The sequence below is a fragment of the Raphanus sativus genome, chromosome 1 (genome assembly GCF_000801105.2).
Source record: "Raphanus sativus cultivar WK10039 chromosome 1, ASM80110v3, whole genome shotgun sequence".
Taxonomy (NCBI): domain Eukaryota; kingdom Viridiplantae; phylum Streptophyta; class Magnoliopsida; order Brassicales; family Brassicaceae; genus Raphanus; species Raphanus sativus.
The window spans coordinates 14,097,304-14,109,998 of NC_079511.1; the positions used below are offsets into that span (position 1 = coordinate 14,097,304).

General features: G+C 33.8%; 2 protein-coding genes across 3 annotated transcripts; both read right to left on the minus strand.

Annotated features, from left to right (window-relative positions):
• Window positions 1-1,315: 1,315 nt before the first annotated feature.
• LOC130501205 (uncharacterized) lies at window positions 1,316-2,115 on the minus strand. 2 transcript variants are annotated; one of them, XM_056996131.1, is made up of 3 exons: window positions 1,914-2,115; window positions 1,707-1,815; window positions 1,316-1,629 (listed from the first exon to the last, which is right to left on the minus strand). In XM_056996131.1, exons 2-3 carry the CDS (start codon window positions 1,812-1,814, stop codon window positions 1,462-1,464), a joined length of 276 nt encoding a protein of 91 aa, XP_056852111.1. In that variant the 5' UTR covers window position 1,815; window positions 1,914-2,115; the 3' UTR covers window positions 1,316-1,461. The 2 variants fall into 2 exon arrangements, with proteins under 2 accessions (XP_056852111.1, XP_056852077.1); XM_056996097.1 differs by having other exon boundaries at window positions 1,909-2,115.
• A 450-nt stretch (window positions 2,116-2,565) lies between these two features.
• On the minus strand, window positions 2,566-3,850 carry LOC108861476 (transcription initiation factor TFIID subunit 8). Its single transcript, XM_018635348.2, has one exon. The coding sequence runs from the start codon at window positions 3,717-3,719 to the stop codon at window positions 2,874-2,876; it is 846 nt and encodes a 281-aa protein (XP_018490850.1). The 5' UTR covers window positions 3,720-3,850; the 3' UTR covers window positions 2,566-2,873.
• Window positions 3,851-12,695: the final 8,845 nt, after the last annotated feature.

The window sequence follows — 12,695 nt, forward strand, 5'->3', positions numbered from 1 at the left end:
TTATTATAGAATGTTTTCTCTGCAATAGATAAAAATAAAACAAATAATTACACGGTTTGATGGACAACATAGTAAGAACTTGGAACATCAGATTAGCCACAATTACCAGTAACAAAACTACCTAACCATTATTTTAAGGGAGAATTGGAAAAAAAGAGACACTTTGAATTTTTATTTGTCCATTTAGGATTTTTCATACTTTTGACAATTTTTGACATGTTTTGCCCTTCGTTCATGAAAAAAATAGTAAACATAATTTTTAAAATGTTAAAAAAATATGAAAAGAATAGGAAACATAGGTATGATAATTTATATGTTTAAATTTATTTTTTAAAAAATAGGGAATCATATTTTATTTTCTCTTCTAACCAAAATATAATATACATTCTGTTAGTCTACTTAATCGAGAAAACAAATACTAAGTTTAATACATAGATATATCTAGGGTATATATCGTAAACTAAAGTTTCTTCTACCTTATATCTGAGCTAGAATTAGTTATGTCACAATCTATCAATATGTCTTCAGTGTACCAACAGATATATAAAGACATATAGCGTGAACTCTATGATGTACCTTACTTAGATATTGTGTCATAGACTCTTCTGTCTTTTACATTATGTGACGCCTAAAGAAGAATAGGTGTTACACATGTTGTACTGTATTATGGGTTAGGTATATTACGTATTCTAGTCAAATCCGAAAAATATGGAAACTTCCATTTTCGTTTATAGAATGTTTCTTAAATCTTATACCAAATCTTCCTTAAATCTCGCACTATTTTCTCTCTCATGTTTTTTCTCTCCCACAATCTTTGAATTAATTAAAATTCGAACAACAGTGAAAAAGGGATACACTGTGGTTCGAACCCACCACCTATGACAATTTTACAAGGGCTTTAACCGATATGACACAAAGACTTTTGTTATTTTTGATCCAGAATTTAAATATAGTAATTCACTAAAATATGTTTGGGTTATCTTGTGCTCATTCTCCATCATCCAAATCACCACCTATGATCAGATAGGTTTGATGTTATCCGTAAGGAGCTGAAACAGATAAAGGCTGAACGGGATCAATGGCGGGTCAAGTTCTTAATCGTAAACATTATATGTATTGGGAGAGATTCCTTGAAACTCATAGCTAGATTTGTTGAATCAAGGAGTAGTCAACTAGTGATCATCTTCTTTCTCCCCATTAGATTGATAAGTATGAGTGTTTATGGTGCTATATTCCACCATTCACACGCACATTTTTTTTGTTTCTCTAAGTAACACTTAGGCATTACTCTTCTGTAATAGCATTCACACATCTATTTCAGAGAAAAAGAAAACATCTAGTTTAAAAAAAAAGATATCATTATGACAAACTGTTTCACCTTCTGGTATAATAATCTTACAAAGCAAAAGATTTTATTCATGAAGGAAGGGCATAAAAGCTCAGAACTTTGTGACAAGAAACTTAGAGATTCATCTTTCCAGCAAGGTACCAAGAATGCATGGCAAGGCTTCCAAAAGAGAAGATGTTAGCATGAGAGCCGTGGTTGGTCCTTATTCTTGGACCAACCAACTTACCAACTCCATCTCCAATGTTGTTTTGTCTCTCTACTTTGTGCCTTTGCTTCATCATCTACACACCAAAAAGTAAAAGTAGAGTATTGGTTTACATAGGAACCTTGTATGCATTGTTGAAGATGGTTCACTTACATCGATGGTCATGGGAGTGAAGACGAGCAGATTGGTGAGATTGAAAGCAAAAGTCGAGACAAGGAACCCTAGCTGATATTTCTCCACAGTAGAAGATGATTTCTCCATACTGGATGCAAATTCCCAAACGCAGAGAGTGAAATAGCACAGCAAGAACCAATAAAAGTGAAATAAGCTGGAAACATCTTGTTTTAAAGGTTACCGAACTGATGCCTCGGCAAGTTCCTAATCAATCAAAACACAATCGAATCACACATAAACCCCGAATTTGACACGTCCGATGAAGAGGAAGAACACTTGGATCGAAGAGGAAGATGATGTTTAAGAGATTAGAGACTATGGCCAGATGAAACACCAACGAAGAACTAGGCTGCTCTCCGTTGAGCTTTAAATTGCCATGGAAGAGGACTACGGCGCAGAAGAAAAAAAGACGATGAAGTTAGGGTATCGGCCCCTTTTATCCTTTTTGTATACTTTTAATTATTTTAACTTTTTACTATTTTCAATTAAGTTAAATCATTTTTTAACTTTTTACTATTTCAAATTAAAAATCAATTTCGAAAATTAGAAATTATAATAATAATTTAACATAATTGGTAAATTAAGGGTAGTATGGTATTTAAAAAAATCAAAATCCTATTTTCCAAAAATATCTTCTAAAAATCCTAAAGTAACAAATCCAAGATGAAAGTGTCTCTTATTTCCAATTTTCTCTTATTTTAATCACCTGTTAAGAAAACTAGTGATATATAACATGTTGATCAGCTAGTATATCCATCAAATTTGATTTGGTGTATAGAGTTAGCATCTCTTAAATTTTTGTTTGGCCAAATTTAACATTGGCTAAGGTTTAAAAAGGTCAAGTAAAAAGCTCAATCCAATTCTGTGAGTGAGGTTCAATGTTTGTTTCCTCTGTTTTGTAGATATACAAAATACACAATTCTATCACTTATGGTTTTGAAATTTTATATCAAATAACCTCACAAAAGGGAATCAAATCATTTATACTAATAGGTTTATAAAATCAGAAATAGGAGTACTGAAACAATCAGAGGTGCAGCTCAAGTGGTACAAACCAATGATCTTTTGCACCAATAGGTCGCGGGTTCGAATCCAGCTTACGCCTCCGGTTCTGATTTTTTTCTTTCCTGTAGATGATGATGGATGCTACATATTCCACTCGCCGGCATCAATATCGGCACAGTCGATGTATTCTTCTTCTTCTCCAATTCTCTTCTTAACCTCAAATTTATCACGCCACCGTTCCAATCTCGTATCACTTTTACCTCCTCCGCCATTGCTCCAATCTCGTTCCACCTTAAATCTCACACTCGCTCTCCTCATAGGTAAACGACCGCCGCTTCTACCTCTACAACTCTCAAATCCGGAAGTCTCCTCCACAAAAGTCCCATGGCCAATAACAGAATCAGACTTCTCCCACAGATGACCGGATCTCTCCTCCGCGTATCGTTCGCGGTAGAGGCTAGAGTCCTCCGGGAAAGGCGGAAGCCAAGCTGGGATCGATTTCATCTCATCCCTCGATCGAGCCGCACGTGTCGAATCTCCTCCGTACGATCCGCTGATTTCCAGCCTCGGTAACGGCTTCGCGAAAGGGATCTCGAAAGCGGATGCGACGAAATCGGAGAGGTTACGGAGAACGGCTGATCTGATCAGGCAGTGCGATTCGGTGCTGTGCAGCGTGGATCCGCCGGGGAAACAGTCGGAAGTTGCTAGGGCGGCGTCTTGGAGACCGTTGACGATGTCGAAGAGGTTAGCCTCCGTGCGATTAGCTGAGTTTGAGAACGACGCGGCGAGCTCGGCGATTGATTGCAGGAACTTGGTGGTGATTAGGGTTAGAGTGTTGAGGGTGGAGGAGGTATCGGTTGACGTGTATCCAACGGAGAGGCAGATTTGGCTGACGGCGACTTTGGTGAGGGTGAAGGAGAACTCCGCCGCTGATTGGTCGTCGGGTGGTGCTTCAGAGTTTACTCTGGCTTTACGCCGTCTCTTCATTGGAGGTGGATTTTTAGAGGATCGAGACTCGAGACTCGAGAGAGAGGCGAATTGAAATTGTTTAAAGAGTTGATTATAAAAGAACCCTAAATTCACAAGTTTCGAACCACCGCCCCTTAGGTTAATAGTTTAAAATCTAGCATGAACGAACCACGAAACTATTATAAGCTACTCTATTATTTCGTAGAAAGAAAAGGTAAGTGAATGGGATAAATGAGAAATACCATGTCCGACATTAGCCCCAAGTATTCGGTTTTGGTTTGGTTATTTGGTTTATTGGTTATACTAGATTTTGACCCGCCCTTAAAAAGACGGGTATATATTTTGTTTTAAATTCAATTTTTGATACTTTGTTTTCTTTATGATTATATTTGTATTTTTAATCATGTTTGTATATAAATTTTAATCAAAATATATTTTATTAAATAATAGCAATTTAAAAATTGATCCGATATACGCACGGTTAAGGCTAGATTGCGAGTCGAACTCGCCCCACTGACCCGCCAACCCGTGGGTTTTCAGTTTTATTTTGGTAAAAAAATCTGATCCGCACAACCCGAAAACAAATAATTTTGTATCCGCACCTGCTCTGCTTAATTTTGTGGTTATCTGCGGGTTATATATATATTTTAAAAATCATTATTTAATTTAACTATTATTAAAATATATTTAAAATAAAAAATTTATACATGATTTAAATTTTAAATTATTATTTTTAAACTCCTGTACTTTTAAAAAAAAATATTTACTTTTTTAATTTTTTTACTTTTTAAATACTTTGCGGGTCGACGGGTAACCGCGATCCAAAATTCACCAACCCACACTCACTCCGCATAAAATACTCATAACTCGCACCCGTAAATCGATTTTTCAAATAGTTTGACCAAACTTATGATCCGCTCTTAAAAGAACGGATATATTTTTTGTTTTACTATTGTCTATTAAGTGATATAATTTTCATTTTAAATAAAAATTTAGTTACTGTAATCTATGTTATAATATCCATTGTGTGGATGGACCATAACCAAGTACTTAACCAAGTACTAGACAAGTTCAACAAGTACAAGAGGAAGTTTACATCCGGTTTACTTCCGGTTTATATCGGTCCGTCTACATTCCGGTTCGAGATGAGAAGACTCAGTCAACCTTGTTATCATCACCTTGACCAAGTCTTCATGTATGACATCAATGTAGTCAAGAGTAGTAATGTGTAGATTTACTTCCTTGTAAAGCATTTGTAAATCCTTGTACAAACCACTATATAATGTGGTGTTGGCTAATGAGAAATATACACAACATTCCTCACAATTCACTCTCCACATTTCACACAGATTACAACACGTTATCAGCACGAAAGTGCTCTCCACCTGAGAAGTCTCTCTCCACCTGAGCTCTCTTTTCCGGCCATCTTTTCCGGCCACAAAATCCTAATTCCGGGCGCAACTTTAAACCGCTGTATCTCTCAAACCCTGTGGATCCAGACGACGATCCACCTATCAATCTGAAGGCCAAGACAAGACGAATCCATTGCCGAAGACAGCTTGTCGATCCGATCTCTGACGCGTCTTCAATCGCATAAACAATCCGCGCTGCCGACTCATGGTTTTCCGACCAGCTCCTCCACCTCTCTCTCAACCAGCTCATCCGTGGATCAGCTCTTTCTCATGGTGGTCCTTTCAGATTCATTTGGTGAAAAGGTAAACAAGATCAAAACTTTAAAAATCTAAGGATCTATATGAATCCATAATATTAATCTTGTTTCTATGATCCATTGATCCATAAGAAACTTGATTCTGAATTATTTTGAATCCATAAAAGTTATAATTCTCTAAAGGTTCTAAGTATCTCAAAACAGATTAAAATACCTAAAGATCTATATGAATCTTGTTTATAAAAACCTATGAACCATAAAATTTTGTGAGATAGCTTAAACTATGGATGCTTTGGCCAATTTACCAGATGTGATAAATATGAATGTATAATCTGGCCAAAACAAAAATCCATGAATCCTTTTCTGTGCCACTTTCGGCCAGATCTCCCAAATTCAGTCAACACATCCATAAAATCGAAATTAAAATCATTCATTGCATATCCTTGACCAATAATATTTATTTTGTATCTGTCAAAGGTTTTAAAACTTTTCTAAATGCAAAATCAGATTTTATAGACTGAAAATCGATTTTATAAATGCTTGCTTGATTTTATTAATTGCATATCTTTGACTGAAAATGTTTATAAAAGTTTTATACCATATAGTCTTGATTTTCAATTGATATTTCATAAGATAGAATAAATATGCATGAAATCATTTGATCATATAGGTTGATAATTGAACCAACCTTGAATAGATTTCATATCATATTGAATATTGATCACATAAGTTGATAGTTAATCTTGATCTTTTACCATGCTTGAAATTGATGATTAAATTATATAGTGATCTTGTTGCATACTTGATTGCATCTGTTCATCTTTAATCATCTTGAACCAACTTTGAATGCAATTGTCATATTGCTAAGACTTATTTTATGTTTGCATATCATTGTCAATCCTGATAATAGTTCATATAAATTAAAATGGTTCATATTGCTTGCATCTAAATGATTCTCACTGCTTGCATATAATTAGACCAAATCGGTTTTCATTTAAACTTAGCATGTTTGCTTTGATTGAAATTATAATCCTGTTTAAACCGATCAAACATGGATTAGTAAATTGTTAGATCATTCACATATCATGAACTGATCATTTCCATGCATCTTCTTGTCATATAGTTTTATTAAGAACTAAGCATGCTTGTCTTTATTAAAATATAAGCAGCTTTGAAACCAATTGATTGAAAATCTAATTGAATTTGGTTTAGACATTTTCTGAAAATTATAAATTTTATTGTCTTGGTTTACCCTGTAAAGGGGGGAAGGGATCGGTTATTATTATCCTCTTGCTTTAAGAATCACATTTATATTATTGGTCCAATGCTTAGGACAGAACATACATTTGATTAGTTCTTGATCCATGCATTTATCATTTGACCATTGTGATTAATTTCATCAATCTTGCTTGATCCCATTTAATAAAATGATGATTGATCCTTATTCAAATCTTAAAGGGCTTGGAAACCCTATACGAAATTATATACATATATATATAATCAATCCAGATTTGAATTATGATTAAAAGGATCACTAGATGCAATAATCAATTGATCATTGTCATACTAGATTTTCTTAAAGAAATTATCTTATATGATTTGGGAGAAGCCTTATTAAATCATTATTAAATCATATAAATTAAATCATATAAATTATGGCTTGATGCTTGAAAGCAATGTTAAATATTCAGATGTTGAAAATCATCTTGAAATCTAAATCTTGGTGATTGTATCTAAATTTCTCACTTTTGAGATAGATACAAGGCGATTTTCTTAATCGTACGCCATCACCTTACTGAAAGTCTCATAGATCAATATCTCACTTTTGAGAATCCTCTGGACCTTTGGATAGAACTGAAATCCATATATGATCACCATAGTACGGTGCTATTACCAAAGGCCCTATATGATTTGAGGGACCTAAAGATCCAAGACTATAAGTCTGTGGATGAATGTAACTCGGCTCTATTCATGATAGTCTCAAAGTTGAAACTGTGTGGAGAGAATATCACATATGCTGACATGTTAGAGAAGAAATTCTCTACATTCCACAAGCAATGTTTTGCTTCAGCAAAAATACCGAGAAAAGGGTTCCTCCACATATGCAAATTTAATCTCTTGTTTGTTGCTTGCTAAACAAAACAATGAGTTACTCATGACGAATAGTGAGATGAGGCCTCCTGGATTTTAAGGCATTGCCTAAGGCATATACGGCCACAGAGCCATTTGAAAGAGTCAAACCATGGCCATGTGAAAGGCCATGGAAGATGGCAAGGGTGTGCGTGGATATCACCCACAGTCACTCCATAGTCGAGGCCGAGGCCAAGGTTATCAACCTAGCCGTGGGTATAAGTCCGATTTTAATACCCGTGCCTCGACCAAATCTGCTTGCCATTGGTGTGGGATGAATAATCATTGGGCCAACCGATGTAGAACTCCCAAACACTTTATTGAACTCTACTAGGAGAGCATAAAGGGATAGAACCCTATGGCCCATTGGGTCCATCTAGATGGTGCGAATAATTTCGACCATGAGAATGATGATCAGCTTGAATACGAGACTTCATATTGCCTTAAAGAGGCCAATTAGATTTCGACATCATTTTACTTTGTCTTTGTTCTCTATAGTGGACCAAACTACATTACATTAAGAGACAAAAAATATTTTATTCAAGGTCATGGCTAGTCCAACCTCATGATGCCTAAAGGCATGCATCTTAAAATCTCTAATGCATTACATTCTCCATAAATCAAAGTAAAATTTATCAAAGTTTCAAAGACATTCATATGAATGGTCTATATATATTGAAACTATGGGCAAAGAAAAGAAAGGATTCCTTATGATTTATGAAAATGCCCAAGGCCAAAGGAAAGTTCTAGAGACTATATCTACTATGTCTATAGGCCTTCATTAAGCCAAGATAAATATGATTGTGGGTTAAGTACCCCAAATCACTTTCCAAAGAGTTCAGAGAAGCCTTTAACATATGGCACGACATGCTCGGCCATCCAGGCTCTATTATGATGCATAAAATACTCTTGAACTCATTTGGACATTCCTTGAAAGAAAGGAAAAGAAGTCCGACGAGGGTATTGCCTAAAAGACATTATATTCACCCTATAAGTCCCATTGAATTAAGAAGAAAATATGGTTTCCAACAATGGGCAAAAAGAAATAAGAGTACCTAAATTAAAATCGCCTAAGTGGTCGAGACTACATTCTCTATTGATCTAGAGATCAATATGATATTAGGCAAATAGCCAGGGTAATCATGTTTGATTGACCCACGAAACTTATCACTTAGATGGCATTACCATACTTAGCCATCTGGATTATGATGCAAAGATTTAAAAGAGCACAAAAGCTATCCCATAAGATCTCACGTTTGTGCAATATATATCTATGCACAAGGGAATTTATTGTCCCAAGCACCACGAATTAGACTATGTTCATGAGGAGGAGTGAGGACAAATCCCATGATACATGACCATACTAAAATCCGTGAAACATGGTCCACAACCATATTACATGTTGAATTTATGATATTATAACCATTACCTATAAGGTTCAAAATTCAAAAGTCCATATGCTTGGGGACACCATGAGTTATAAAAGATTAACTTGCATCAGGCCATAGATATTATATCAGGCCATATAAGTGATAATAAATATTCCCACCTCAGACTAATACGGGTCATGAGTCCAGACATATATCATATTAAGATATTATGAATTAAGATATTATGAATAAATCCACCACAAATATATGTGCCATCTAAGATCAAATGATCTTAGAATATCATAAGGAGGATTGGGAATATATGTTGGATATATATTATGAATATATTTTCTCCATAACATTAAAGAAACCTTGAGCCAAAATGGGTGATTTAATCATAGGCCAAGGAACAAGAATTACATAAAGTTTATGAATCCCAATATCCAACATTGAAAGGAGAAAAGTAATAAGCTGGTAAAGAATGGTATCAACCATCATTGTCTTGGCAAAGATCCTCGGACTAGAAAAAGATTTATAGACGTCCATATGCTAAAAATGATAGCAAAATAAAATGCCAGACACATTGACCCGAAAAAGAATGACTATGTCATCCCAGCTTAGCACCACACGGCTTTGCTGTCTTAAAGACACAACCAAGTTGCTACAGAGTCTAATATAAGACCGAATATATGTTCCAAAAGGAACCTCGGAAATTAAAGAAAGATGCAAAAGAAACCGAGGTCATAGATTGTCCAGACAAGGCCGGAATGGCTATGCCTAAGGTACCTACTAATGGGGTTCGGGACACTGAACCTCTTGGTACTGAAAACATAGACATTGATATTGAGATCTCAATTAATTATTTGATGTCTGGAAATGGAAGGAACCATATATATAAATGTGTCGACACATACATGAATAGAAAAAGCGCGAATATGTAGCACATGAATAATGAATCGAGGATCATGAACCCACGCAAGAGTACTCATAATAATGAATAAAGAAAGAAACGTGGGGTTTCTAAAGTGACAAATAAAAGGCGTATTGAATTGGCCATGAATATGTAAACGCCATATGATGCCCAGTGAATAGATAAATCCTGAAAGAAGGATAAAATCGTGAGACAGACCAAGGGAGGTCTATATAATCCAAAGTGGTGGATACTACTACATATGTCACTACATATAATGTCTGGAAGAAATTCAAAAGATGTAGTATGCTATATATGACTCACTGGATGATGATAATATTATTGGTACCTAAAAGGTTACCAAAATGTATTGAGCTCAGAATCATAAGATGAGAAAAGAAGTTCTCATGAACATCATTTTCCTAAAGCTGTCCCGGGATTGAATTAAATTGCTACATATAAGCAAATGAAGAGTTCTATAAGAACAGTTCAAATCAGTCTATAGAGGAATTTTGAATTCCTTATGTTATACTAACCAGCCTAAGATAGGTTAAATGGTTATTCATGAAACCTTAGAAATGTTATAGACCATCACCACAAATTAACCAAATTTGGTAATATTTATGGTTGGTCAAAATTCTCAGCATGAACCAACCAAGCTGTGTTATGAATAAATAAGCTATCAAATAGATAAGCTATAAGATCAAAGTTCATCTTTGAACGAAAAAGGTGTAGGCCGGCATTATGCGTCCATATGCGACCAAACGGGTCCGACCGTATTATAAGATTTGGTCCATGATAAAGCTGTAGATCATGGATGTCATTAGACATAAATTTGAAGATCAATTAAATCAATTCTATGTCATGACCATGTCCGGCCTAGATCAGTCCCATCGTCCATATATATATATGTGTACGAATTGCCGGCACACTAAGACTGCAAAATGTCTTAGATCGATCATAGATTAACTATGGATATAAGGATCATGATCTAACCAACATGACATATGTATAAATTTGTCTATGGAAAATAATATTATACTCATGAAGCTAAGGCATGTCCATAAGTCCTAAAGAGCTAAGTAGCTCATACTTGATATAATGATGATCCATATTATATAAAAGATCTAAAGTACTAGCCGACCAATATTATGGAAAGGCATATAAAAGTGATTTGGTCAAGGACCATAATCAAACGACCAGAGTATAAAATAGTACATTTTATCTAAAGTACTAAAATGGTCGATATCAAAGTGGTACATTTTCTAAAGTACCATCAGGATTCTAAGAGACATGATATGTCCGAACAATACAAGATTGTTCAAGTAAGAATCCATAAACATCTATTCAGCAAGTGATGTTCAAATCAGGGGGAGTAGTATGTGTTGTACTCTTTTTCCTTAACTATGGTTTTATCCCAATGGGTTTTCCTAGTAAGGTTTTAATGAGGCAACATTAAGCATATTATGAACTCATATGGTTATGGCATCCAAGGGGGAGTGTTATAATATCCATTGTGTGGATGGACCATAACCAAGTACTTAACCAAGTACTAGACAAGTTCAACAAGTACAAGAGGAAGTTTACATCCGGTTTACATCCGGTTTATATCGGTCCGTCTACATTCCGGTTCGAGATGAGAAGACTCAGTCAACCTCGTTATCATCACCTTGACCAAGTCTTCATGTATGACATCAATGTAGTCAAGAGTAGTAATGTGTAGATTTACTTCCTTGTAAAGCATTTGTAAATCCTTGTACAAACCACTATATAATGTGGTGTTGGCTAATGAGAAATATACACAACATTCCTCACAATTCACTCTCCACATTTCACACAGATTACAACAATCTATGTTTTGTTAAAAATTGTTAAGAATTCTTATACAGGGAGGTGTTGTTAATCATCCCTTATATATTAAAGGAGAAAACATTTAAAAATTTATAGCATGTAGTTTGTACTAATTAAAAAGTGTTATGCTCAGTTGTCACGTAATTAGAATACTAATTTTGCTTACTTGACGGTTTGAGAATCAATTTTTAATTTTGTTAATTCAAAACTAAATTGTTAGGAAATGTTATATTATATATTATGTCCATTATAAATCATTCATTTATAAAATTGAAATTTATCATCTATTCTTTCTTTAAATAAAACATACGGAATTACCTAACGTGATTAAAATATTTATATGTCAATTAATGATTTTAAAAAATAAAGATTTACTATTAATCTGTATATTTTCTATCATTTTGTTTAAATTTTTTATTATTAAAATAATTACACAATTACAATATTCATATAATAAAAATTTAAATTTTTTGTATATGTTGTATTTTCGATTTTTCAAAACAAGTATAAATTACTAAAATGTTAAAAGTCTCACATAAGTTTTTGTGATCAAGGTTCAAAATTTTTATGTAATAAGATACAATGATTATCAGTTACAAAAAAAAAGAGACAATGATTATAAAACCATATGAATAAATAATTTTATTTTAATAGGTTTTATGTTAGCAAATATATATATTTTATATCATTCATATTAAACTATACATCACATGAAAATACATACTTATATTTTGATATATGCATTGAACAAATATTGAAAAGTTAATATTTTAATTTTTAAATCTTCATTGTTTTTTTTTAAATGATTATAAACTAGTGAAACCATTGAACATCCCACATTAAAAAACAATTCGTTGATGTGAACTTTTCTTACACATATATGCAAATAATTATAAAATCATATGAGTAGAAACTTCTTTTAATAAATATTCATATGAAAAGTATATTATATATCTATGTTAATATCATTTAAATTTAATTATACATCATATACATAGATAAGATTGATTTTTTTTTATATTTACCCTAAAATGATTGCGAATAAACAAGAGTGATCGTTTACT